Source organism: Stenella coeruleoalba, assembly GCF_951394435.1.
Source record: "Stenella coeruleoalba genome assembly, chromosome: 9".
Lineage (NCBI taxonomy): Eukaryota > Metazoa > Chordata > Mammalia > Artiodactyla > Delphinidae > Stenella > Stenella coeruleoalba.
In genome coordinates, this window is record NC_137155.1 from 9,625,663 (window position 1) to 9,651,140 (window position 25,478).

At 43.6% G+C, this 25,478-nt stretch overlaps 1 protein-coding gene and 1 long non-coding RNA gene across 2 annotated transcripts in view; one reads left to right on the plus strand and one right to left on the minus strand.

Moving 5' to 3' along the window:
- Positions 1-550: 550 nt before the first annotated feature.
- On the plus strand, positions 551-24,080 carry LOC307191670. Its single transcript, XR_013829818.1, has 3 exons — positions 551-756; positions 18,230-18,339; positions 22,915-24,080. It is a non-coding gene; the product is annotated as an uncharacterized lncRNA (long non-coding RNA).
- Positions 15,904-25,478, minus strand: part of BLVRA (biliverdin reductase A) — a 54,387-nt gene continuing 44,812 nt past the window's right edge. The window contains exons 6-8 of the mRNA XM_079931824.1: positions 21,334-21,441; positions 19,092-19,263; positions 15,904-16,423 (exon numbers count right to left, since the gene is read on the minus strand). Of these exons, the coding sequence (XP_079787950.1) occupies positions 16,165-16,423; positions 19,092-19,263; positions 21,334-21,441 (539 nt within the window). The 3' untranslated portion in view covers positions 15,904-16,164. The remainder of the gene's footprint in view (positions 16,424-19,091; positions 19,264-21,333; positions 21,442-25,478) is intronic.

Below are 25,478 nucleotides of genomic sequence, written 5' to 3' on the forward strand. Positions count from 1 at the left end.
ATCTGGTCCGGTAAGACAAGTGTACCCCTGAACCACCACCTGTAAGCGATTACAGACCCAGGCTGTGCGGTTATTAACTCAGGGATCGACTTGCAAACTGGATGTGGCTACTTAAGCGGAAGGGGTTGTTTGGGACCTGAGGCAACGGCAAACTAATGGGTACCCTTGGGCTTCTGGTCCCAGCAACGAAAGGGGTCAGAGGCACGATATAGTGGGATGGATCAGCTATATGCCGTCTACATTGTGTTACAACAGGTGGGAGGCATTACAGAAGGTCAATCCGAGTCATCAAGCAACGCAAGAAAACAGTGTGGGGTCTAGAGCAGCTGTCCATAACATACGGGACCCCCATGGATATCGATAGTGACCAAGGAACCCACTTTACTGACCAGGAGGTTCAGGAATGGGCTGATGAAAAATGACATATGCTGGTATTTCCACCTGCTTTATGACCCTACTACTGCCAGGCTAATGAAAGGATGAATGCACTACTTAATAGAGACTGAAACCCGCTCTCCACGTGTGGACGAGGAGGCTGACTCAAGCCCCATGAACTCTAGCTGAACGTCGCAGGAGTAATCAACCCTGTGGCTAAGCCATGTTAACCCAGAGGCAAGTAGTCCACGCCATCCAAGTCCAACTATTGACCACCGCAGGACCGTTGCCAAGTATCGATCTGGACAGTAACTTGCTTTGGCCCTGCCCACGGGACCTATCCCCAGGAGAAGACATTGTAAAACGGCCCGGGAGTCGCAGGTAAGTCCCCGATGATTTGGGTTCGCTGCTCCGTGGGGAATAGGATTTGAAAGATCTCACCTGTCTTCTCCCCGGCCCCAAGGAAGCCCCCTTTTATTAACCCTGTGGTCTGTGGTTACACGGCCTCTCCAGTGTTCAGCATCGGCTGTGGGGACTGAGGGCAGATGGTTGGTATGGTACTGCAGGCCAGGACAAAAGCCACAGGCAGGGTGGTGTCACCTCAGGATGCTTTCACTGCTTGTATTTTAATGGTCGTGATCTCCCCCGTACCGTGTGTGTTGAACGCCTTACGGTTCCTCCCTAGTCTGAGCAGAGGGAATCCGTTCACGGGCCGGGCGACAAGGGTGGCCTCGCTGTGAGTGAGTCTCATTGCTGCGTCTACAGTGAGAAGTCAGTGTCATCTTCGTCCGGACTTCCGTGAGAAATTGACCCGATTAGCATCTGGTTCCAAAGTTTGCCCACCTCTTGGTGAATGGCTCTTTTTAGCATAGGTATCTTAACGCTTGATACTGTCCAGTTGCTGGTGTCTGTAGTGCATTTGTGGGATTCGGTTGCAGTGACCCTCTACCTGCCTGAACCCAGGGCTATCGCGGGAGAGGGGTGGACAACATTGTAAGGCTTGGATAGGATGCTGTACGGGTGGAGTGTACGGTCAGGCCACTCGAGGTGGCCGTTCTCTTGCTCTTTACATCCCCCGCTTGACCAGTCCCTGCTTCACTCACATGACTATCCAATCCCCTTAATCGTCGGGCTTAATCAGTAACTGCCTACAGGCTTGCCCCCAGCCCCACCCGCTGGTTTCCCTGGTAACTGATGAGCCAATCTGACATCGATTCCCCCTATAAATGGTAGCCTTCTTACCCCCCAATTAGCGAGGATTGCTTCCATGTCTTGCCAGTGGGGAGTTCCTTTAGTACCCTTTCCTTCAGGTGAGTGAGATTCCCCTGTCCAATAAGGCATTGGTGTGTCTGTCGTTTTCTCCGGGCTCTTTCTTCAGTCTTGTAATTGGGCAGTGAAGAGGCTTGCTGGCCTGTGGAGCAGAGCCCAACTGCAGGGAACAGGGGAGGGAGGAAGAGAGAGTGGCTGCTTAATCTGTTCAGAGTTTCTTTTTGGAATCGTTTGGAACTGGATAAAGGTGATGGTTGCACAACATTGCAAATGTACTTAACACCCCTGAACCATACACTTTAAAGTGGTTAAAATGGTAGGTTATTTCAACATTAGTAAACTTCACGACAGCAGACAGGAGAAAGATAGGTGGATGGCGACAAGGACAGGAGGGAGGTTTTCCACTATTGTCACTTCTTATACTTGGGATTTCTGGAACTTCAATCCATTCTTCTCAGCCTGCATGTATGTCACATTGGTTTCAGTATTTTGATGAGCTAGTTAATTAGGAGCACCACTTTTTTGTTTATCTCAGAAAAACAATTCATGTTCTGGAAGCCTGGGGAAGCAGCTCAGTCTGCAGACAAGATGCAACGGGAAAATGAGCTGATGCCTCTGCAGGTCACTTAATCAGCACAAAATATCTCTGTGCTGAGGCAGAGAAAGACCTGCCACGTGGAACTGCCCTGCAGCACTTTTTCCCCACCTCGTCCCTTGGGAAACAGAAAAGCAGGGAGTGGGTTTAGCACCATCTTTCTGTAAACGCAGATTTCATCACTGGAGCCCCGCGGCTTTCTCTTTTTTCCAACTGTCAAACCGAAGGGAGACCAAGCTCCTGTGCCACTCTTCCTAGGCATCGTTCCCTCACCAAGCAACCCGCCCATCCCCCCTCCTTGCCCAGCATTTCATTAACTGCTTGTGATGAATTCCAGCTTCTCCCATATCCAAGGTAGTTAGCTCAGGAAGTCTGCTCTTGAGTGGCTTACGCACCTGTGTCCCCTCCCTCCACCCCTGACCCCAGCCTCCATCTGGAGACACTTTTACAGGCGGGGCACTGTGTGTATATAGCTGGTGGCGGGCTGCCCTTCCGGGTCCTTTGCTCTCCTTGGGCTTCGAGAAGTTCATCCAGTCAACTCGACTCTGTCTGGTCCTTCCATTGAGGCTAAAGGTTCTTCAGAGAATTTTCTTGTACTCCCTTTACTCAAGGATGAGGTTACCCACGCCCTAATCCAGACAAGCGTCTCAGTTGTAAGTTTTTAGTTTTTCCTGGAAATCTGAGTCAGGTGTCCTGCTGTGAACAGGAGGCCGGGGTCGCTGGAGAGCCTAGACGCCTGTAACATCATCTCTTACTCTCTGAGCTGCTGAAAGCTAGTCTTCTAGCCCATGGCAGCGCAGACGGTGAGTTCGAAAAGTGACGAGGCTCGTTAGGCTGCAAACTGGAGGTGGGTCAGCATTGGTCCCGGTAAGTCTCTGGCGCCCCCAAGTGGAAAGAATGAGGTGCAGAATGACTACCTTGCAAAGAAAGTACCCTAAGAGGATTCTTGGCCCTGGCGCTGCCTCTGGCTGTGGTTCCCATACAGGGTACAGGTGGGCACCGCCATGGGAGCCTTCCATCCGTGTGAAGAAATACGCCGGGGGTTCGGGAAGGGAAGTACAAGGCTTGGGAAGTGAACACTTTCTGACGTGCTTTCCTGTGGCCACGCCCTCATTTGAAGCGACTCTGCTTTTTATTTATTTATTTTTTAACTAAAATGGTTTTTAATGGGAACCAGAGATATGGTTACATTACATAATCTGACTCAAAAAACCGGTGGGTGACCAGGAGTTGGAAGGTTACAAAATAATGAGGGTAACACTGGGGACAGGAGGAAAGTTGCTTCAGAACCTCAGGAGCCAGGCTAATACGGCCTCTCCCTGCAATGCTGTCTGTGCTCACCCCTGGAGTCCATCTTGCCAGGGCCAAAGCCACCTCTGTCCCCACCACCCCGGCCCCCTCGGTCCCCCGCCTCGGCCGCGGTAGCCGCCCAGATCATAGCCTCCTCTGCCACCACGACGAGCGTCTCCATAGTTACCCCCCATGTGAGAGCCTCCTGGTGGCCCTCCTGGGCCATCTGGTTTAGGGGCCTTACACTGGTGGCAGTCATTCCTCCATGAGAAGTTCACGTTCTCACACGTAGGATGAGGACACTTCCAGTCCCCTGCTCGCCGCTGTCCGCCACTGCCGCCACTGGGGAATCCTCGGCCACTGTCACCACCTCCACAGCCTCCACGGCCTGTGGGTCCTCCTTGCCCTCGGCCTCCACGACCATTGTCACCACCCCGATTGAAGTCTGCTCGCCGGGTAGCAGATGAGACCTTGGTAGGATTCCCAGAGAATTCTTTACCTTCAAACCAGTCCGTAGCTGCTTTAGCGGTAGGTGGGTCATCAAATGATACTGTGCTATGCGGCTGCTTCCCACTAGCTACCTACTTAACGTTTGGTAGTGTGTATATGTCCACGCCACTCTCTCACTTCATCCCGGCTTACCCTTCCCCCTCCCTGTGTCCTCAAGTCCATTCTCTACATCTGCATCTCTATTCCTGTCCTGCCCCTGGGTTCTTCAGAACCTTTTTTTTTTAGATTCCATATATATGTGTTAGCACATGGTATTTGTTTCTCTTGCAGCTGCATAGCACAGGGAGATCAGCTCGGTGCTTTGTGACCACCTAGAAGGATGGGATAGGGAGGGTGGGAGGGAGACGCAAGAGGGAGGGGATGTGGGGATGTATGTATACGTATAGCTGATTCACTCTGTTATACAGCAGAAACTAACACACCACTGTAAAGCAAATTCTACTCCAACAAAGATGTTAAAAAAAGAAAATGATACTGTTGTCTCTCCCTTCAGCTTGCCTGTTTCCCTGTCTGTACAGATTAATCGTGGGCTGTCCCATCTTCTTGTTTGCCTTAATGATCCCAATCTGCTTGAAGTAATTGGCTACAGACTCAGTCGTAGCATTCTCTCCCAGGCCTTGCATGAAGATGGTTGGCCAGGGTCAGTCCTCCATGAGCTGATGGTCGTTACAACTGCAGCAGTGGTGGCCATGAACCCAGAGGTCGTGGAAGGCGACTCTGCGTTCTTGCCTAACTTTTCCTCCTACCTCTAGAAAGCCTGAACTTTCTAGATCCCCAGATAAAGAAAAAAGCCCTTTACCTCCTGGGCCCAAGTTGCAGCCTCTTGACAATTGATTGCCACTGCTTCTCCTTGAAGTTGCACAAACTCGTTCTTTCAGAGACCCCTATATTCTCCATAGAAATTCCCCAAGTAATCTTTCTATGAAGGTCAGTTCTGTTGATCAAGATTCATCAGGCAAGAATGATCTTGGGGCCTCCTCCTCTTGATGGAAGTCTTCATTTTATGGCCCAGTGTCTTGGTCCTGTGTCTGTACAAGAATGCAGCTGTCATTATGTGAAGGCTTCTTTCTCTCCAAGGGGATAGCCCCTCCTGCAGTCACCTGCCTGGGGAGAAACATGGACCCCAGCTCGTCTCTCCTCAGGGCCCATCAGCCTGAGATGCAGCTCGACTCATGTTACTTTCTTGCTGAAAACCTTCATGCAAGGACTCTGAAGATGATCTGGTCCTACCCCTTCTTTTAAGATGAGGAAGCAAAACACCAGAGACATCGACTTTTTTTTTTTTTTTAACCGAGGTCAACCCCTTTTAGCAGAGTACCTGGGGGCTGCAGCCAGCCTCCTGACAGTCTCCTGAGCTTCCATCCCCTCTGGCCCTGGAGTCTTCCAGGCTCAGCCCCTTCCTGCCTTTCGGCCTTATTTCCTACCCTGCTCCTCTGTGCTGTCAAATCCCTGACGTTGCTTGTTTTCCTCCTTCCTTATTTGGCTCAACCCAGATGCCACTTTCTCCCAGAATTCCCACGCAGAAGTGCTCCCTCCTTCCTGGGGTCCCTTGGCTTCAGGCGATGCCTGTCCTAGGACGTCAAACTCTCCAGCTGGTGTGAGCCATTCCCCAGTAAGCCGTCAGCATCCAGAGGCAGGGGCCGAGTCTTCATCACTTCAGTCTCGCTGGAGCCCAGCACCAGCAGTGCACACGCAGTGTAGGTCTCTCAGATGTTAGCAGAACCAAACGGATGAATCTTTGACACATACTGGAACCAGGAACAGTTACAATGAAACTTGGGAAGTGTGTTCTGTTTGCTCACTGCGCTTTCCAGACTCTGTATTTTGGACTTTATGACAGTGGCTATACCCTTCACCTTGACATGAATGGGCACCTGGGGGGACTAAACAGAAAAATGCAGCCAGAGGGGCCTGAGCTCAATGCTGTGCTCCCCCGTCCAGAATGGGGGTTGGCAAACCTTTGCTGTAAAGGGCCAGATGGTAAATGCTTCCGACGTTATGGGCCATACAGCTACTCTGTCACGATGACTCAATTCTGCTGCAGCGTGAAAGCAACCATATGTACTATGTCACTGAACGTGAGTGTGTCCCCATAAAACTTTACAAAAACAGGCCGTGAGCCCCAAACCTGGCCTGCAGGCTGTACTTTGATGACTCCAGACTTAAGTGAGGGAACCTGGCCACGTGGCTTAAATTCTGAATCTGTTTCATCATTTGTTTTTTTTTTTAAAAAAAAAGTTGAGTGGAAAGTGCTTCCTGCATATGGCCTTGTATGGGAATGATAGAGTAAGTAGACTAGGGTAGGTGAGCCCTGGGCACCAGGTCTGGAGCACGTTGCTTGCTTTTCTCTTTGTCTCTTCTTTCATCCTTTTAGGTGTCCGAAGTCTTCCGCTAATGTTCAGCAGGTGCTCTGTGGGAACTGTTCCATTTGTAGAGGAATTCTTGGTGTACTTGTGAGGAGCGATGAATTCCGCGTCCTCCTATTCCGCCATCCTGACACCCCCCTCACCCCCTGTCTGCTTGCTTAATAGTAATTCATATGATCTTTTCAAGTCGGCCAAAGACTTCCTAAATGTTAGCTCATTCTCACTCCACAACTTAAAATCGCTAGGCTTAAAGCCAATTGGAATGAACAAAAAAGGAATTTCAGGTGCCTGAACCTGTTTCATCCAGGGGCAGTACTGGCTGGACACGGGCTTTGCACATGCTGTTCCTTCTGTCTGGAATGCCCTTCCCTCCCCTCCCTCACCTGCCTGCACCTGCAGCAAGTCCTTCTCAACCTCCAGGGTTCAGCACGTTCTTTTGGGAAGCCTTCCCTGATTTCTTGCCTAGAAAATCTTCTCCCTACACAAGTTTTTAAATCCTCTTTGTGGCATCCTTCATAGTTGTGCTTTAACATTTATTAGTTGAATAGTGTTTTCTTCCTTACTAGTCTACAAGCTGAGAGAATTGGGCGTGCCCAGGAATCACCAGGCCACCTTATTAAAATGCGGGTTCTGGTTTAGCAGGTCTGGGGCAGGCCTGAGGATCTGCATGCCTAAGAAGCCCCCAGGCTGTACCAAGGCCAAGGCTGCCAGTCAGCACACCACACCTTGAGTGTTAAGAGGTCCAAGAGAGCTAAACCCTTATTCCCTTCTTTCCCGCTTCAATTCCCATTCATGACTTTTGCACAGAGGTTTGTCTATTTTTTCCCCTTCAACCCATCAACCTAGGCCCCCAAGGCTGTGCATTCCGTTAGAGTCCCCTCCCCTATAACCCCCAACCTTCAACGTCACCACTACTAGTGCACGGGCTTATCAAGGAATTTCCCCCCAAATAGCTTTCTCTTGAAGAAATCTAGTGTCATTGGCTAAAATATTATTATTATTTTTTTTCCACTCGATTCCTTCAGGCAGAAGACCATAAGGCAATCACGCATTGCTGGGATTTCAGCAAGAAACATTTCCTTTTTCTCCTCAATTTGGGGGACCAATTAAGCTATAGATGCAGGTGAGAGATGAGCTTTTTTCAAAAAAAGAATCAGTTTTATTCCAATAAAGCTGATTGGGGAATGTGGTTGGGATCTACAGCCAAAGAGGTTTGCTAGTCTGTCCTCTCAGAGTAACTTAATTCTTCTTCAAAGCTGCAGGCCACCCCATTGCAAAGGAAGTTTCTATCCCAGCCACCTTCGTGTAGGCAAGTGGAGAACTCAGGTGCATTGGGGGGTGGCTGGGCTCTGCTGGACTTTGCTGCCTCATCTCTCCCGCAGCTTTCTAGGGCAGGTGACTACGGGAGAAGTAGGTGAGGGGCCTAGAGGGGTCAAGGGCACTATGTAAGTTACCTTCCTCCTAGAGGGACCCCAACACTTACGAGTATTAGTACAGTGGGAGAGAGGGCTTTTTCCTTCAAGTTGAACAGAAAGCCTACTTTGTTCTGAAATCTTAGCCCTCCAAACGTCTTCTCACTAGACCTTCCAAGGAAGTCCAGGTAGCCTTAAGGCAAGGGAGCAAAGGAGGGTCACTATCTTTTGGGTACTTTGACTAAACGGCTCAGGGATAGCTGTGGCTTTTTTTTTTTTTGTAGGAATATATTGTAGTTTTATCTTTTTTATTTTAAAAATAATTCTTAATTTTTATACAACTTTAAAAGCTACTTTCCATGTACATCTATTAAAAAATATTGGCTATATTCCGTTTGTACGATACCCCTTGAGCCTACTTACACCCAATAGTTTGTACCTCCCCCTCCCCCATACTTCCAGCCCCTCCCCTTACCACTGGTTACCACTAGTTTTTTTTAATTCTTATTTATTTAGTTTTTTTAAAAATTCTTATTTAGTTAGTTGTGGCTTGCCAGCTCCTTAGTTGTAGCAGATGGGCTCCTTATTGCAGCTTGCCGGCTCCTTAGTTGCGGCATGCGAACTCTTAGTTGCAGCATGCACGTGGAATCTAGTTCCCTGACCAGGGATCGAACCCGGGCCCCCTGCATTGGGAGCGCGGAGTCCTATCCACTGCGCCTCCAGGGAAATCCCACCACTTTTTCTTTCTTTTTTTGGCCGGGACTTGAGTCTTGCTGGGATCTTGGTTCCCCGAGCAGGGATTGAACCTGGGCCCTACACAGTGAAAGTGTGGAGTCCTAACCACTGGACTGCCAGGGAATTCCCTAGTTTGTTCTCTATACCTGTGAGTCTGCTTCTTTTGTTATATTCACTAGTTTGTTGTATTTTCCGATTCTACTCGTGGCTCCTTCTTTGAAAAGTTGTGATTAGGGGTGGGGCGTGGCCTTCAGAGGAAGGAGTATTTGGGAAACGCGTCAGTGGGGGGTCAGCCAGGATGCTTTCAGCTGCCCCAGAGGAAGGTGAGGGCAGCTGTAAGAAGAAGAGGAAGAGGCTTCTGCTCCCTCTTCTCTCCCAGCTCTGTTTTCTCCCGTCTCCTCTTCCTTCTCCCTTTGCAATTCCTACGAGTTAGTAAACTTAATGTTTTCATTTTGGATCTCTTGACCAAACAGAAAACAGGCTTGAGGTGAGCAGTTAACAGTGTCAATTAGTAATCCCACAGCCCGTGACGAAGACTCTCTCCCGGACCACATTTAGTCTGGCTGCTCTGAGCCCTGTGCTCAGCTAGATCTCGACCTTTGGGCTTTCCCGTCTGTCTTTGCATCACCCAGTTTTAGCAAAACTTCTAAGTCCCTCAGTATGTGATCAAGTTCCTCATCCCTCACACCTTGGTGTCTAATCGTGCCAGCTGCCTTCAGCAAGAATCTCGTCAAGTCGGTGTAGCCAGAATCCCCCTCACCCCTGATGTTTCCCCTCAGTAATCTTCCACCGACCCCTAAGCCCGCTCCTCGGCTATAAATTACCACTGGCCCATGCTGTGTGCAGAACTGAGCCCAGTCCTATACCAAGGTCTCTTTTCCCCTTTTGCAATTGTCCTGAATAAAATCTGCTTATACCACTTGACTGTCCAGTTCTGGTTTTCTTTGACATCCACCCTACATTTTTTTAAAAATAAATTTATTTTATTTTTGGCTATGTTGCTGCGCATGGGCTTTCTCTAGTTGCGGCAAGCGGGGGCTACTCTTTGTTGCGGTGCGCGGGCTTCTCATTGTGGTGGCTTCTCTTGTTGCGGAGCACGGGCTCTAGGTGCGCAGGCTTAAGTAGTTGTGGCTCATGGGCTCAGTAGTTGTGGCGCACGGGCTTAGTTGCTCCGCAGCATGTGGGATCTTCCCGGGCCAGGGATCGAACTTCTTAACCAAGACACCACCAGGGAAGCCCCATCCTACTTCTTTTTTTTTTTTAACATCTTTATTGGGATATAATTGCTTTACAATGGTGTGTTAGTTTCTGCTTTATAACAAAGTGAATCAGTTATACATATACATATGTTCCCATATGTCTTCCCTCTTGCGTCTCCCTCCCTCCCACCTTCCCTATCCCACCCCTCCAGGCTGTCACAAAGCACTGAGCCAATATCCCTGTGCCATGCGGCTGCTTCCCACTAACTATCTACCTTACTACGTTTGTTAGTGTGTATATGTCCATGACTCTCTCTCGCCCTGTCACAGCTCACCCTTCCCCCTCCCCATAACCTCAAGTCCGTTCTCTAGTAGGTCTGCGTCTTTATTCCTGCCTTACCCCTAGGTTCTTCATGACATTTTTTTTTCTTAAATTCCATATATATGTGTTAGCATACGGTATTTGTCTTTTTCTTTCTGACTTACTTCACTCTGTATGACAGACTCTAGGTCTATCCACCTCATTACAAATAGCTCAATTTCGTTTCTTTTTATGGCTGAGTAATATTCCATTGTACATATGTGCCACATCTTCTTTATCCATTCATCCAATGATGGGCACTTAGGTTGTTTCCATCTCCGGGCTATTGTAAATAGAGCTGCAATGAACATTTTGGTACATGACTCTTTTTGAATTTTGGTTTTCTCAGGGTATATGCCCAGTAGTGGGATTGCTGGGTCATATGGTAGTTCTATTTGTAGTTTTTTAAGGAACCTCCATACTGTTCTCCATAGGGGCTGAACCAATTCACATTCCCACCAGCAGTGCAAGAGTGTTCCCTTTTCTTCACACCCTCTCCAGCATTTATTGTTTGTAGATTTTTTGATGATGGTGTGAGATGATATCTCATTGTAGTTTTGATTTGCATTTCTCTAATGATTAATGATGTTGAGCATTCTTTCATGTGTTTGTTGGCAGTCTGTATATCTTCTTTGGAGAAATGTCTATTTGGGTCTTCTGCTCATTTTTGGATTGGGTTGTTTGGTTTTTTGTTATTGAGCTGCATGAGCTGCTTGTAAATATTGGAGAGTAATCCTTTGTCAGTTGCTTCATTTGCAAATATTTTCTCCCATTCTGAGGGTTGTCTTTTGGTCTTGTTTATGGTTTCCTTTGCTGTGCAAAAGCTTTGAAGTTTCATTAGGTCCCATTTGTTTATTTTTGTTTTTATTTCCATTACTCTAGGAGGTGGGTCAGAAAGGATCTTGCTGTGATTTATGTCATAGAGTGTTCTGCCTATGTTTTCCTCTAAGAGTTTGATAGTTTCTGGCCTTACATTTAGGTCTTTAATCCACTTTGAGCTTATTTTTGTGTATGGTGTTAGGGAGTGGTCTAATCTCATACTTTACATGTACCTGTCCATGTACCTGTCCTTTCTCCACTGTACATTCCTGCCACCTTTATCAAAGATAAGGTGTCCATATGTGCATGGGTTTATCTCTGGGCTTTCTATCCTGTTCCATTGATCTATCTTTCTGTTTTTGTGCCAGTACCATACTGTCTTGATTACTATAGCTTTGTAGTATAGTCTGAAGTCAGGGAGCCTGATTCCTCCAGCTCCTTTTTTCGTTCTCAAGATTGCTTTGGCTATTCGGGGTCTTTTGTGTTTCCATACAGATTGCAAAATTTTTTGTTCTAGTTCTGTGAAAAATGCCAGTGGTAGTTTGATAGGGATCGCATTGAATCTATAGATTGCTTTGGGTAGTAGAGTCATTTTCACAATGTTGATTCTTCCAATCCAAGAACATGGTATATCTCTCCATCTATTTGTATCATCTTTAATTTCTTTCATCAGTGTCTTATAATTTTCTGCATACAGGTCTTTTGTCTCCTTAGGTAGGTTTATTCCTAGATATTTTATTCTTTTTGTTGCAATGGTAAATGGGAGTGTTTTCTTGATTTCACTTTCAGATTTTTCTTCATTAGTGTATAGGAATGCCAGAGATTTCTGTGCATTAATTTTGTATCCTGCTACTTTACCAAATTCATTGATTAGCTCTAGTAGTTTTCTGGTAGCATCATTAGGATTCTCTATGTATAGGATCATGTCATCTGCAAACAGTGACAGCTTTACTTCTTCTTTTCCGATTTGGATTCCTTTTATTTCCTTTTCTTCTCTGATTGCTGTGGCTAAAACTTCCAAAACTATGTTGAATAAGAGTGGTGAGAGTGGGCAACCTTGTCTTGTTCCTGATCTTAGTAGAAATGCTTTCAGTTTTTCACCATTGAGGATGATGTTGGCTGTGGGTTTGTCATATATGGCCTTTATTATGTTGAGGAAAGTTCCCTCTATGCCTACTTTCTGCAGGGTTTTTATCATAAATGGGTGTTGAATTTTGTCAAAAGCTTTCTCTGCATCTATTGAGATGATCATATGGTTTTTCTCCTTCAGTTTGTTAATATGGTTTATCACATTGATAGATTTGTGTATATTGAAGAATCCTTGCATTCCTGGAATAAACCCCACTTGATCATGGTGTATTATCCTTTTAATGTGCTGTTGGATTCTGTTTACTAGTATTTTGTTGAGGATTTTTGCATCTATGTTCATCAGTGATATTGGCCTGTAGTTTTCTTTCTTTGTGACATCCTTGTCTGGTTTTGGTATCAAGGTGATGGTGGCCTCGTAGAAGGAATTTGGGAGTGTTCCTCCCTCTGCTATATTTTGGAAGAGTTTGAGAAGGATAGGTATTAGCTCTTCTCTAAATGTTTGATATAATTCGCCTGTGAAGCCATCTGGTCCTGGGCTTTTGTTTGTTGGAAGATTTTTAATCACAGTTTCAATTTCAGTTCCTGTGATTGGTCTGTTCATATTTTCTATTTCTTCCTGATTCAGTCTTGGCAGGTTGTGCATTTCTAAGAATTTGTCCATTTCATCCAGGTTGTCCATCCTATTGGCATAGAGTTGCTTGTAGTAATCTCTCATGATCTTTTGTATTTCTGCAGTGTCAGTTGTTACCTCTCCTTTTTCATTTCTAATTCTATTGATTTGAGTCTTCTCCCTTTTTTTCTTGATGAGTCTGGCTAGTGGTTTATCTATTTTGTTTAGCTTCTCAAAGAACAAGCTTTTAGTTTTATTGATCTTTGCTATTGTATCCTTCATTTCTTTTTCATTTATTTCTGGTCTGATTTTTATGACTTCTTTCCTTCTGCTAACTTTGGGGTTTTTTTGTTCTTCTTTCTCTAATTGCTTGAGGTGCAAGGTTAGGTTGTTTATTCGAGATGTTTCCTGCTTCTTAAGGTGGGCTTGTGTTGCTATAAACTTCCCCCTTAGAACTGCTTTTGCTGCATCCCATAGGTTTTGGGTTGTTGTGTCTCCATTGTCATTTGTTTCTAGGTATTTTTTTATTTCCTCTTTGATTTCTTCAGTGATCACTTCGTTATTACATAGTGTATTGTTTAGCCTCCATGTGTTTGTATTTTTTACAAATATTTTCCTGTAATTGATATCTAGTCTCATAGCACTGTGGTCGGAAAAGATACTTGATACAATTTCAATTTTTTTAAATTTACCAAGGCTTGATTTGTGACCCAAGATATGATCTATCCTGGAGAATGTTCCATGAGCACTTGAGAAAAATGTGTATTCTGTTGTTTTTGGATGGAGTGTCCTATAAATATCAATTAAGTCCATCTTGTTTAATGTATCATTTAAAGCTTGTGTTTCCTTATTTATTTTCATTTTGGATGATCTGTCCATGGGTGAAAGTGGGGTGTTTAAGTCCCCCACTATGAATGTGTTACTGTCGATTTCCCCTTTTATGGCTGTTAGTATTTGCCTTATGTATTGAGGTGCTCCTATGTTGGGTGCATAAATATTTACAATTGTTATATCTTCTTCTTGGATCGATCCCTTGATCATTATGTAGCGTCCTTCTTTGTGTCTTTTAATAGTCCTTATTTTAAAGTCTATTTTGTCTGATATGAGAATTGCTACTCCAGCTTTCTTTTGGTTTACATTTGCATGGAATATCTTTTTCCATCCCCTTACTTTCAGTCTGTATGTGTCTCTAGGTCTGAAGTGGGTCTCTTGTAGACAGCATATATAAGGGTCTTGTTTTTGTATCCATTCAGCCAATCTGTGTCTTTTGGTGGGAGCATTTAGTCCATTTACATTTAAGGTAATTATCGATATGTATATTCCTATTCCCATTTTCTAAATTGTTTTGGGTTCGTTATTGTAGGTCTTTTCCTTCTCTTGTGTTTTTTGTCTAGAGAAGTTCCTTTAGCATTTGTTGTAAAGCTGGTTTGGTGGTGCTGAACTCTCTCAGCTTTTGCTTGTCTGTAAAGGTTTTAATTTCTCCATCAAATCTGAATGAGATCCTTGCTGGGTAGAGTAGTCTTGGCTGCAGGTTTTTCTCCTTCATCACTCTCAGTATGTCCTGCCACTCCCTTCTGGCTTGTAGGGTTTCTGCTGAGAGATCAGCTGTTAACCTTATGGGGATTCCCTTATGTGTTATTTGTTGTTTTTCCCTTGCTGCTTTTAATATGCTTTCTTTGTATTTAATTTTTGACAGTTTGATTAATATGTGTCTTGGTGTATTTCTCCTTGTATTTATCCTGTATGGGACTCTCTGTGCTTCCTGGACTTGATTAACTATTTCCTTTCCCATATTAGGGAAGTTTTCAACTATAATCTCTTCAAATATTTTCTCAGTCCCTTTCTTTTTCTCTTCTTCTTCTGGAACCCCTATAATTCGAATGTTGGTGCGTTTAATGTTGTCCCAGAGGTCTCTGAGCCTGTCCTCAGTTCTTTTCATTCTTTTTTCTTTATTCTGCTCTGCAGTAGTTATTTCCACTATTTTATCTTACTTCTAATATCAAATAGGGCCAATATTTTGAAACAACAGTTATCAAGCCCAAATGGGAGAGACTATTGCACTCTGTTTTAATCATTGAATATGTAACATTTATCTCATGCTGGATACTGTGGAACATACAAAAACATAGAGCATACAATATTTCCTGGCCTTGAGGGACACTTGATGTGATAATAAAACAAGAGAACGAATGGACCAATATTTATTACAAATTATTTTACATGGCGAGTGAAAGAATAACCTTATGGAATTTTTTCAGGTTTAATATACTTTCCTGCTTTACCAGGAGATACTCTGGTGATGGAATAATAGAAACAGAGGTAGAAAACGGAGTTTGCCTCCATCTCATGGTTTCCAAACTAGTTAGGGCTCATAATAGCAAGTGGGGAGCAGGGAAAAAACCAAGAGGGAGACATTTACAGAAGCAAGAAATCTAACCCAAGCTCAGAAGAAGATGCAGCAGGACCACCAGTGAAACGAAAGGGCAGCTTCCTGGGACTCAAGCAGATTGGACCAGACATGAGCCACGAGTCCAGACAAGCACAAGACCCCAAGTGCAAACACACGTGGCTTCCCTGGCTGTGTCCTGGGTCTCTGGTCTCCTCTCCAGGCAGCCTTCTGAGTGCTCTACCTAAGTCAGAAACATGACCACGCCCCCCACGCCCCCGACACGTTAAACAACACCCTTTGGTGCCTCTGCACAGCCTGATAAACAACACCCCAGCTCTTCACCTGGCCTTCAAGGCCCCCCACCATCAGATCTGCCTCTCTGGGACTCCCCACTCCAGACCCAGCGCTTCAGCGACACTGTCCCAGGGCACTGGCCAGGCTGCTTCTTACTTCTCTCTGTTCATACTGCCCCGCTGCCAGGGAAGCCCTTCTTTGACCTTCACACAGCTGTCTCTTCATCATCAGGACCTGGTTTGCACATCTTCCCTGAACCCTTCTCCGGATAGCCAGGGACAGCCTGAACCTCCAATGTTACAATGACCAGTTTGTGTGACTTGCTTCCCTTCTGACACTGTGAGTTACTGAGGGCAGCGGCTACGTCTTATTCATTTTTAGGATCCCCAGCACCAGGCACGGTCGTCTAGTGAGAGTCTGTGGAGGGGGAAATAAAATTCCTTAAGGCGGCAGGAAGGAGGGTTCCAGGCACTGTTTTGCGGTGATTTAGCGCATGAGTGGGGGGTTTAAAGGCTGGTTCTGCCATTTACTAGCTGGGTAACTTCAAACAAGATTTTTTCAATATACTAAGGAAAACAAGCCTGGTAATAATACTCATCCGACAGGGCCGTTGGGAAGGATGAATGAAACTGGACATCTAAAGCATCCCGTGCCGCTCCACCAAGGTTGGTTCTTTTTCCATCCCTACCACGTGTGCCCCTACCCAAGTATCACTCCCAACACGGCTCGTGACAATAAGCGAATCCTGTTTACCCAAGACACGTTTAATGGTAAGAACAGAGACGAAGGTCAACTCTTGATAAAAATCAGGCTCAGGTCTCGTCTGGGCAGGGCCGTGTTGCCCCCTCCCTTCACTTCTTCGGGCGGCAGTGTTTCTGGATCTCTCCCGCCAGCCACAGGCAGTGCAGGATGCGTTTCTTCTCGGCAGCCAGCTCCTCTTCAGAGAACTGGCCCAGGAGTTTCTGGACAAATATATTTTGATCCTTCAGGAAAATATTCTTATTGACGCCTACGTTGGGCATATTCTCCAGGGACCCAGACTTGAAATGGAAGCTTAAATGTCTGTTTCGCTTTAGGCCAGGTGCCTTCTCTTCAATCCACGTCAACGGGCTGTGGAAGCAAGAGGCACAAGATTAGTTTCACAGGGGCGCGCGGATGCGGGCTGGCACCTGAGTGCCCAGTGCCAGGTCCTCGTTTTGTGCCCGTTTTCCCTGCAGCTGCTGCATCCCAACCTCCACCATCCTCCCAGACGCCATGGGTGACTGTTGGCAACTTTACCGCCCAAAGGTCCTTTGTTCAATTTTGCCACCAGGCAGGGGAGTTCAAAGATTTTGGTGTATCAGTTTGTTATTTAGGAGTCTTTACCCTGAATCTCACCGGATCCTTCTGGAAGATCCAGACCTGAGATCCTGTGCAAACTGTTGTTTCCAAGTGTATGTGCATTTTTATGGGAAAGAATTCTTAGCGTTCTTTCATCACATTTTCCAAGAGGTCTATGACTCCAGGCACATGCCAAGACCAGATGCTGCCTGCCCACTCACAGGCACCTGTTTCCACTTCACATTTGCCCCTCAGGCCAAGGTCAGTACTCACAAAAATCTACAATTCAAATAGGACAGACCCCGCTCTTCTAAAGCGTCTTCTTTTTCTGGATTTATCTTTTCTGTCTTTAGATAAAAGCTGTGTTATCTGCTTAATGAAAAAGAGAAACCTAAGCAGATTTGATCTAAAGTTAGAAGCTTCACTGAATAATGTGACAGGAAAAATATAAAATCTGCTCTTCAAAAATATATTCTAAAAACAATACAGCATTGATTTAAGGACTTTCAATGGAAAAAAAAATCCATAATTCTTTTGCCTAAATAATCTTCAGTTTGAGACAGTCCTTTCAAATATTTGCCTATATGTATATGGAATATAAATCCTAAAGTATAACTAATTTTTAATTATGTTTATTTAAAAATGTTATGATCCTACAGATACTATATTATTTTTATCTGCATATTATTGGGACAACTGATTATATAATTCATTCAATATTTCATTATTGCCAAATATTCAAGCTCTTTCCAACTTTAATATGGATAACCTCCATTCAACCTCTTTACACATATACACAATATAGAGTTTTCCTTCCTTCCTTCTGGGAACGAAGTCCCAGGAATGAGAGGACTTGCTCTGGCTACTTCTCTTTGCTTTCCCCTCCTTCTTCTTATACTACAGGGAGAGTCAGGGTCAAGGACAGGCAATCTGGTTGGGCTGCCATGCTAAGTAATGGCGTTTTCAGGGCGAATAGGGAAAGGGTTCAATGCCGGGCAGGCGTCGGGGTCCCTGGCCTTCTCGTCTCCATTCCTCGGATTCCCTCTTCCTCTCCCCGTGCGCTGCAGTGGGGCAGGCCCGGCGTGGGCAGGCTAGATCAGCGTGGCTAAGGAACGAAGGGGAACTACCTTTGGTTTGTTCGTTCTCCGCCTCTAGAGGCTCGGGCCATAATACGGCTAACGGTGTGAGTGCGGAGTTGCAAGAAAGGGACCCAAGCAGGTCACTAAAGATTGTTTTGGGTGCTGTAGGAAGCTCAGGGGTACCTCCAACCTGGGTAAAGGAGGCCTCCCCTTCAGCCAATCAGGTCACCCAGACCTACATTAGAGTGTGGGGTGAGTGGTTAGGAGGAAAAGATCTGAAGTACATAAAAGGGGAGCCGTCAGGAGAGATGTGGACAGAATAACTTCCTCATCTTGTGGCCCTAAAAACTTAAAGCATTTGCCCTGGAGGACGAGGGCATGGGGGGTAGGGCACGCCTGGCTCTGGTACCACTCCTACCAACTGGCTTCAACAGGAGGCTTGAAACGTGTACCTCTTCTATATAGATTTGGGTTGAAAAGGTGTTCTAATGCTTTTTTTTTTTTTTTTTTAACAAAGTTTGAAAACTGCTGGTAAAATGGGAAGAACACGGGCTTGGGAGTAAACTGCACCGGGTTTTCCTGGATAATCTGGGACCTGAAGCTAATGATACCCAACCTCGTGGACAGGTGAGGACTACAGGACAAATTAAAGACAAGGCCTGGCATGTTTTCAGTACGATTCCCTTCTCGTGCCCTTCCTGTGCATTTCTGTGGAGGTGTGACCATCTGGGGACCAAAGACAGGCTGCCTGAGCGTGATTCTCACACAATCACTTGTTAGCTGTGTGCCCTTAGCAAGTTTCTTAACCTCTCTGAGCCTCATAGTTTCCTAGGTGATCATAATCATAATAATGCCCACTCCGGAGAGTTGGTATAAAGATTATATGAGAAAATCCTTATGAAAGGACTAGGCCCTGGCACATGGTAGGAACTCAGGAAATGTTAGCAAATACTAGTACAACCGGGATTCAAGCAGTGATCCTGGTCTTGCTGGTCCTTTTACTGTGACCTTTCAAGGTCATGTCTGCCCTCCTCCCCATCCTCTGCTGAGGTTCTGCTCTGTTCCACTAGGTTGTTGGAAGGCAGCTATAACTTAAGAAACTGTGTGGGCAAATGACTCACAGAGGCTCCTTATGTTTAAAAAGACTTGGCTTAGACAACCTGCTCAAGTCTGTAAGCTTCTCTTAACCTCACGGGGCTGCTGGGAGGATGGCATGAGGCAGTGTAAGTGAAATCCCAGCACCTGTTCCACTGGCATAAGCAGATGGCCCTTCTGGAGTCGAAGGTGCGGGTCTAGGCCCCTGGGTCCCCCATATCTCCCTTGTGAACACACGAGGATGTCCTTATGTTGCCTTCTCCTCGCAGCTTCTCGTGACCTACCTTTTGTTCTCCGTCTCTAAGCACACGGTCATCTTCATATACTGATCTTCTTTTCTCTCTTCCAAAGTGGCGGACACGAGAGAAAGCTCCCCAAAGAGGGAGACCAGCCAGGTCAGGCGAGAGATGCCACTGAATGCGGGGAAGCCAAACCGTTCTTCTTCCAGCGGGCTAGCTGTGGGGAATCACAGACATGGCGGGCACTGGAGGGGCGGGGCTGACAGCTGGGGGCATGGGGGATGTGACAGGGAGCGCACAGATGTGGCTGGGTGATCAGGACACACAACCTGCCTTGTGACGGGGCTGCGCAAGATGACTAATTCTGATGGAGACTTTCATAAAAACGTTTCCCTTTTTTCCTGTTTCTTAAATTCACTTTGTTGGTAACATAAAATATTTCACTAGAAATTGCAGTCCATCTGGCCCACAGGGTAATAAAAATGTTTTAGGCTTCTAACGTGTGTGTGTGTGTGTGTGTACACACACACACACACACACACACACACACATATGTAAACATATATCCCCTTCAGTTAGTGACTTAAAGAAGTAAAAGAATTAACGTATTTTAGTCCCTCAAGCCTATATTCCTATAAATACCATATAACTGTCTGTGTAAGTGATAAGGGAGTGAAGGAATTGTGATAGCTGTGGAGAAAGCAGTAATTCCTATAAAGTCAATATCAAGAAAATTGATACAGCGTTAAGTGTTTTCTCAGTCTTCATAATCTCGTGTACAACAGTATATTGCAACGAGTATCTGTACGAGAAATCTGGTCAAGATACTGCTCCCCTCTCATCCCAGCCTAAATTTTAAACATAACCTAGATTTATAAGACTTCATATCTGTTACACTGCTCTTTAAACCAAAGATTTCTTAAAACTTTGATACTGACTTAAAACAACTAATAATTATGAGTGTGTTCTAAAGAAAACAAGCAAAGTAAATAAAAAGATAAAGAAAACAAAGATTGTAAGTTTCATAGACAACATGGTTTCAAATCACTAGGACCTAAGTATGAAACTTACAAAGGAAAGGCAGCTCCCTCTGGGCTGGTTCCTGTCTGCTCCTGTGCTTTGCAGAGGACCGAACAGCTGCTACAAGTCTGAGCTCCCATCTGTCTGCCTCGGCCACACAACTGTTGGGTCAACTTTGTGAAGCTACTCACTTCTCTGAGCTTCATTTAAAAAAATCTGTATAATGGGGGTAATAAATACCCACTTTCTAGGATTATATGAACTAACATGAAATAATGTCACATACGTAGCCCAGTTCCTTGTGCAGATTAACGGTTATTATTGTCTCCACAACTCTCATTATATCATCATTTTAAAGGATGAAGATGGATTTTGTGCCATTCTATTTTTTTTTTTTTTTTTTTTTTGGCTGCACTGCACGGCATGCAGGATCTTAGTTCCCCAACCAGGGGTTGAGCCCATGCCCTCACCACAGTGGAACCTCGGAGTCCTAACCATTGTACCGCCAGGGAAGTCCCTGAAAATGGATTTTGAAATGAGATTCCACTACCGTATATTTTCTGGAAACTCACGAACAGATGAATGGTTTTACCACTTGACAATGTCGGTTTTGTTTCTGTAAAGAAAGCCCTCAGGAAAGGTGGCCCAGATGCCTTAGGGTGGAGACAAATCCAAGGAGTCCACCCAAAGGAGACTGCAGACCTTGAGGCTCCAGGCTGTTCATTTCCTTCTGCTAATGGAGGTGCTCAAAGAATGACCAACATGAAGTAAATAGCTGAATATATAGTAGATCAAATATCTTGGCCACAGCCAATGTCCTGATAACATGTTGGAGGAAGAAAGGGTCTATGCATATTCTATTTGCTCCACAGAGAAGTATAAACATGTTCTCTTCTCCAAGAACCTTCTCGGTCCTCTAGCAAAGAGAGCTTTCATTTTTAACCTCCTGTGGAAAAATCATCTCCAACTCATCAAGATTTCATGAGAGAAAATTCTACCTAATCGATTGGGCCAAAAGCATTAATGTGCTTGAGATTTGTAACACGTCTTCCCCAAGGCCCACTGAGCAATCAGATCTCATTTGAGGAAAGAAGAAAAATAGATTATTTTTATTGTCTGTGGGTGCGTGGGAAAATTAAATGGGCCCTCAGTCAGAACGTCTTGAGCAGAAATGAATCCAAGCTCACATCCTAGAGAGCTCAGAACCCAGTAACCCTCCACCAGCCTCACCAGTTACATATGACCTGTGATCCCACCAAGGGCTGACCTGTGAAGAGGAGAGACCCTTTCAGCAGGTCCTTCCCCACCACTTCTTTTTTCAGGAATGCAAACTCCTCCATCAAGAGTTCAACGTGCTCCTCATGCAGGACTTTCCCTGTCACGACAAGGATGGGGTTTTAAAAAAAAAAAAAAAAAGGCAGTCATTCTAAATCCTGTTAATTTCCTCGTATTTTTTTCATTTTTAAAAATTGAGAATGTATGTATAACTGAATCACTTGGCTGTACAACTGAAACTAACACAACATTGTAAATCAACTATACTTTGATAAAAAAATATATATATTAAAAAAATTTTTTTTTAATTTGCTCAAAAATGCTATGTCCATGCTTTGGATTCAAGATGGCTGATTGAACACACACATTTATTTCCACTTTTACCAAAATCCTAATGAATTTTATGAAAAAGTTATTTAAAAATAAAATAGAGGGGTAATGGACAGATATAACTATATTTAAAGTGTACAATGTGCTGTTTTGACGTACATATGCATCGTGGAATGATGATCAAGGTCAAGACACTTAACACATCCATCACCTGACAGTTCACTCTGTGTGTGTGTTAAGAATGCTTAAGACCTACTCTCAGCAACTTTCAAGTATACAATTCCATATCATTAACTATAACAACCATGTTGTACATCAGATCCTTGGAACTTCTTATAATTGAAAATTTGTACCGTTTGATCTATATTGCCCTATTTCCCCTTCCCCCAGCCCAAGGCAACGGCCATTCAAATCTCTGTTTCTATGAAACAGGCTTTTTTTTTTTTCTTTTTAGATTCCGCTCTAAGTGAAACCATACAGTATTTGTATTTCTCTGACTTATTTCACTTAGCGTAATGCCCTCCAGGTTCATTCATGTTGTAGCAAATGGCAGGGTTTCCTTCTCTCCCGGCTGAATAATATTCCACTGTATATATTAGCCACACTTTTCGTTATCCTTTTCATCTCTGGAAGAACATTTAGGTTGTTTCCATCTCTTGGTTATTGTGCATATTGCTGCGATGAGAATGGGTATACATGTATCTCTTCGATATACTGATTTCGATTCCTCTGGATATATACCCAGGAGTGGGACTGCTGAATCATGTGATAGTCCTATTTTTACTTTTTTGAAGACCCACCACAGTCTTTTCCATAGTGTCTGCACCAACTGATATTCTCACCAACAGTGCACCAGAGTTCTCTTTTCTCCGTATCCTCGCCAACACTTGTCTCTCGTCTTTTTGATGACAGCCAATTCTAACAGGTGTGAGGTGATATCTCGTGGTTTTGATTTGCATTTCCCTGATGATTAATGATGTTGAGCAACTTTTCATATATCTGTTGGCCATCTGAATGTCTTCTTTGGAAATATGTGTATTCAGTTCCTCTGCCCATTTTCTAATTGGAGTATTTGCTTTTTGGCTATTAGTTTTCTGAGTTCTTTATACTTGGGATATTAACCCCTAATCAGATACACAGCTTGCAAATACTTTCCCTCTTCTGTAAAGTATCAATTTATTGATTGTTTCCTTTGCTGTGTGGAGGCTCTTTAGTTTGATGCAGACCTATTTGTTTATTTCAGCTTTCATTTCCTGTATGCTTGGTGTCTTACCCAAGAAATCACTGCCAAGACAAATGTCAAGAATTTTTCCCTGTGTTTTCTTCTAAGAGTTTTACAGTTTCAGGTAAGTCCCTTTTTTCTGAACAGCTCTATTTGTCCTTGATACATGTCAAGAGTTTTTCCCTGTATTTTCTTCTAAGAGTTTCACAGTTTCAGGTAAGTCCCTTTTTTCTGAACAGCTCTATTTGTCCTTGATACATCTCAAGATAATTTTTGTGAATGGTGTAAGACAGGGGTCCAGTTTCATTCTTTTGCACGTGGCCATCCAGTTTTCCCAGAACCACTGATTGAAGACTATCCTTTTCCCACTGTGTGTTCTTGGTGTCAAAAATCAGCAGACTATATATGCATAGGTATATGCCCTGCTCTTTATTCTGTTCCAATGATCTATGTGCCTGTTTTTATGTCAGTACCACACTGTTTGGATTACTATAGCTTTGTAATATAGGTTGAAATCAGGTGGTGTGATGCCTCTAGCTTTGTTTTTCATCTCAGGAATGCTTTTTTTTAATTTAAAGTCTTTTGTGGTTCCATACAAATTTTGGGGTAGTTTTTTCTATTTCTGGGTAAAATGCCATTGGAATTTTGATATGGACTACACTGAATCTGTAGATTGCTTTGGGTAGTATGGACATTTTAACAATACCAGTCCTTCCAATTCAAGAACACAGGGTATCTATCCATTATTCATGTCTTCCTGAATCTCTTTCATCAATGTCTTATAGTTTTCAGTGTACATGTCTTTCACCTCCTTTGTTAAATTTATTCCTAAGTATTTTATTGCTTTTGATGGTACTGTAAATGAGATTTCTTTCTTAATTTCTCTTTCAGATACTTTGTTGTTGGTATATAAAAATGCAACTGATTTCTGTATGGTAATTTTGTATTCTGTAACTTAACTGAATTTATTAGTTCTAACAATTTTCAGTGGAGTCTTCAGGGTTTTCTACATATAAGATCATGTCACCTGCAAAAAGACAATTTTAATTTTCTTTCTAATTTGGATGCCTTTTATTTATTATTCTTGCCTAATTACTCTGGCTTCAGCTTACAGTTTACTATGTTAAATAGCACACAGTGGTAATTATGGGCATCCTTGTCTTGTTCCTGATCTCACAGAAGAGGCTTTTAACTTTTCACTGTTGATTATGATGTTAGCTGTGGGGTTCTCTGTATCATCTTTGTTGTGTTGAGAAACATTCCTTCTACACCTAATCTGTTGAGAGATTTTATCACAAATGGATGTTGAACTCTGTCAAGTGCTTTTTCTGCATCTATTGAGATGATCATATATTTATTTTTCATTTTGTTAATGTAGTATATCACATTTATTGATTTACATATGTTGAGCCATCTTTGCAACCCAGGGACCAATCCCACTAGATCATAGTGTATGATCCTTTTAATGTGCTCTTGAATTTAATGCAGATTTTTGCATCTATGTTCATCATGGATAGCAGCCTGTAATTTTCTTTTCTTGTAGTGTCTTTGTTTGGTTTGGTATCAGGGTAATGTTGGCCTCATAAAATATGAGTTAGAAAGTGTTCCTTCCTCTTCAAGTTTTTGAAAGAGTTTGAGGAGGATTGTTATTAATTCTTCTTTAAATGTTTGGTAGAATTCACCTGTGAAGCCATCTGGATTTTATATGTTTGGAGGTTTTTGATGACTTATTCGATCTCCTAATCCCCTTGAGTGTTATTGGTCTGCTCAGTTTTTCTTTTACTTCATGATTCAGTCATGGTAAGTTGTATGTTTCTAGGAATTTATCCATTTCTCCTAAATTATCTAATCTGGTGGCATAAATTGTTCATAGTCTCTTATGATTCTTTGTATTTCTGTGGTATCAGTTACAATGTCTCTTCCCTCATTTATAATTTTATTAATTTGAGTCATTTCCCTTTTTTCTTGGTAAGTCTAGCTGAAGATTTGTCAATTTTATCTTTTCAAAAAGCCAACTTAGTTTCATTGATCTTTTCTACTGTCTTTCTAGTCTCTATTTCTGCTCTAATCTTTATTATTTCTCCCCATCAACTAAGTTTGTTCTTCCTTTTCTATTTCCTTGAGACATAAAGTTAGGTTGTTTGAGTTCTTTCTTTTTTCTTAATGTAGGTGTTTATCACTGTAAACTACTCTCTTAGAAATGCTTTTGCTGAATCCCATCAATTTCTGTATTTGTGTTTCTATTTTCATTCACCTCAAAAATTTTAAAACATTTACCCTTGATCCACTGTTTTTTCAGAATGTGTTGTTTAATCCACATATAGGTGAATTTTCCAGCTTTCCTCCCATTATTGACTTCTAATTTTATACCATGTAGTCAAAAAAGATACTTAATAAGATTTTAATCTTATTAAATTTGTTTTCTGACCTAACATATGATGTGTCCTGGAGAATGTTCCATGTGCATTTGAGAAGAATGTGTGTCCTGTTGCTATTGATTGGAATGTTCTGTATACGTCTGTAACGCAACTTGGTCTAAAGTGTAGTTCAAATTCATTAGTTCATAATGTACTTCTGTTTGGATA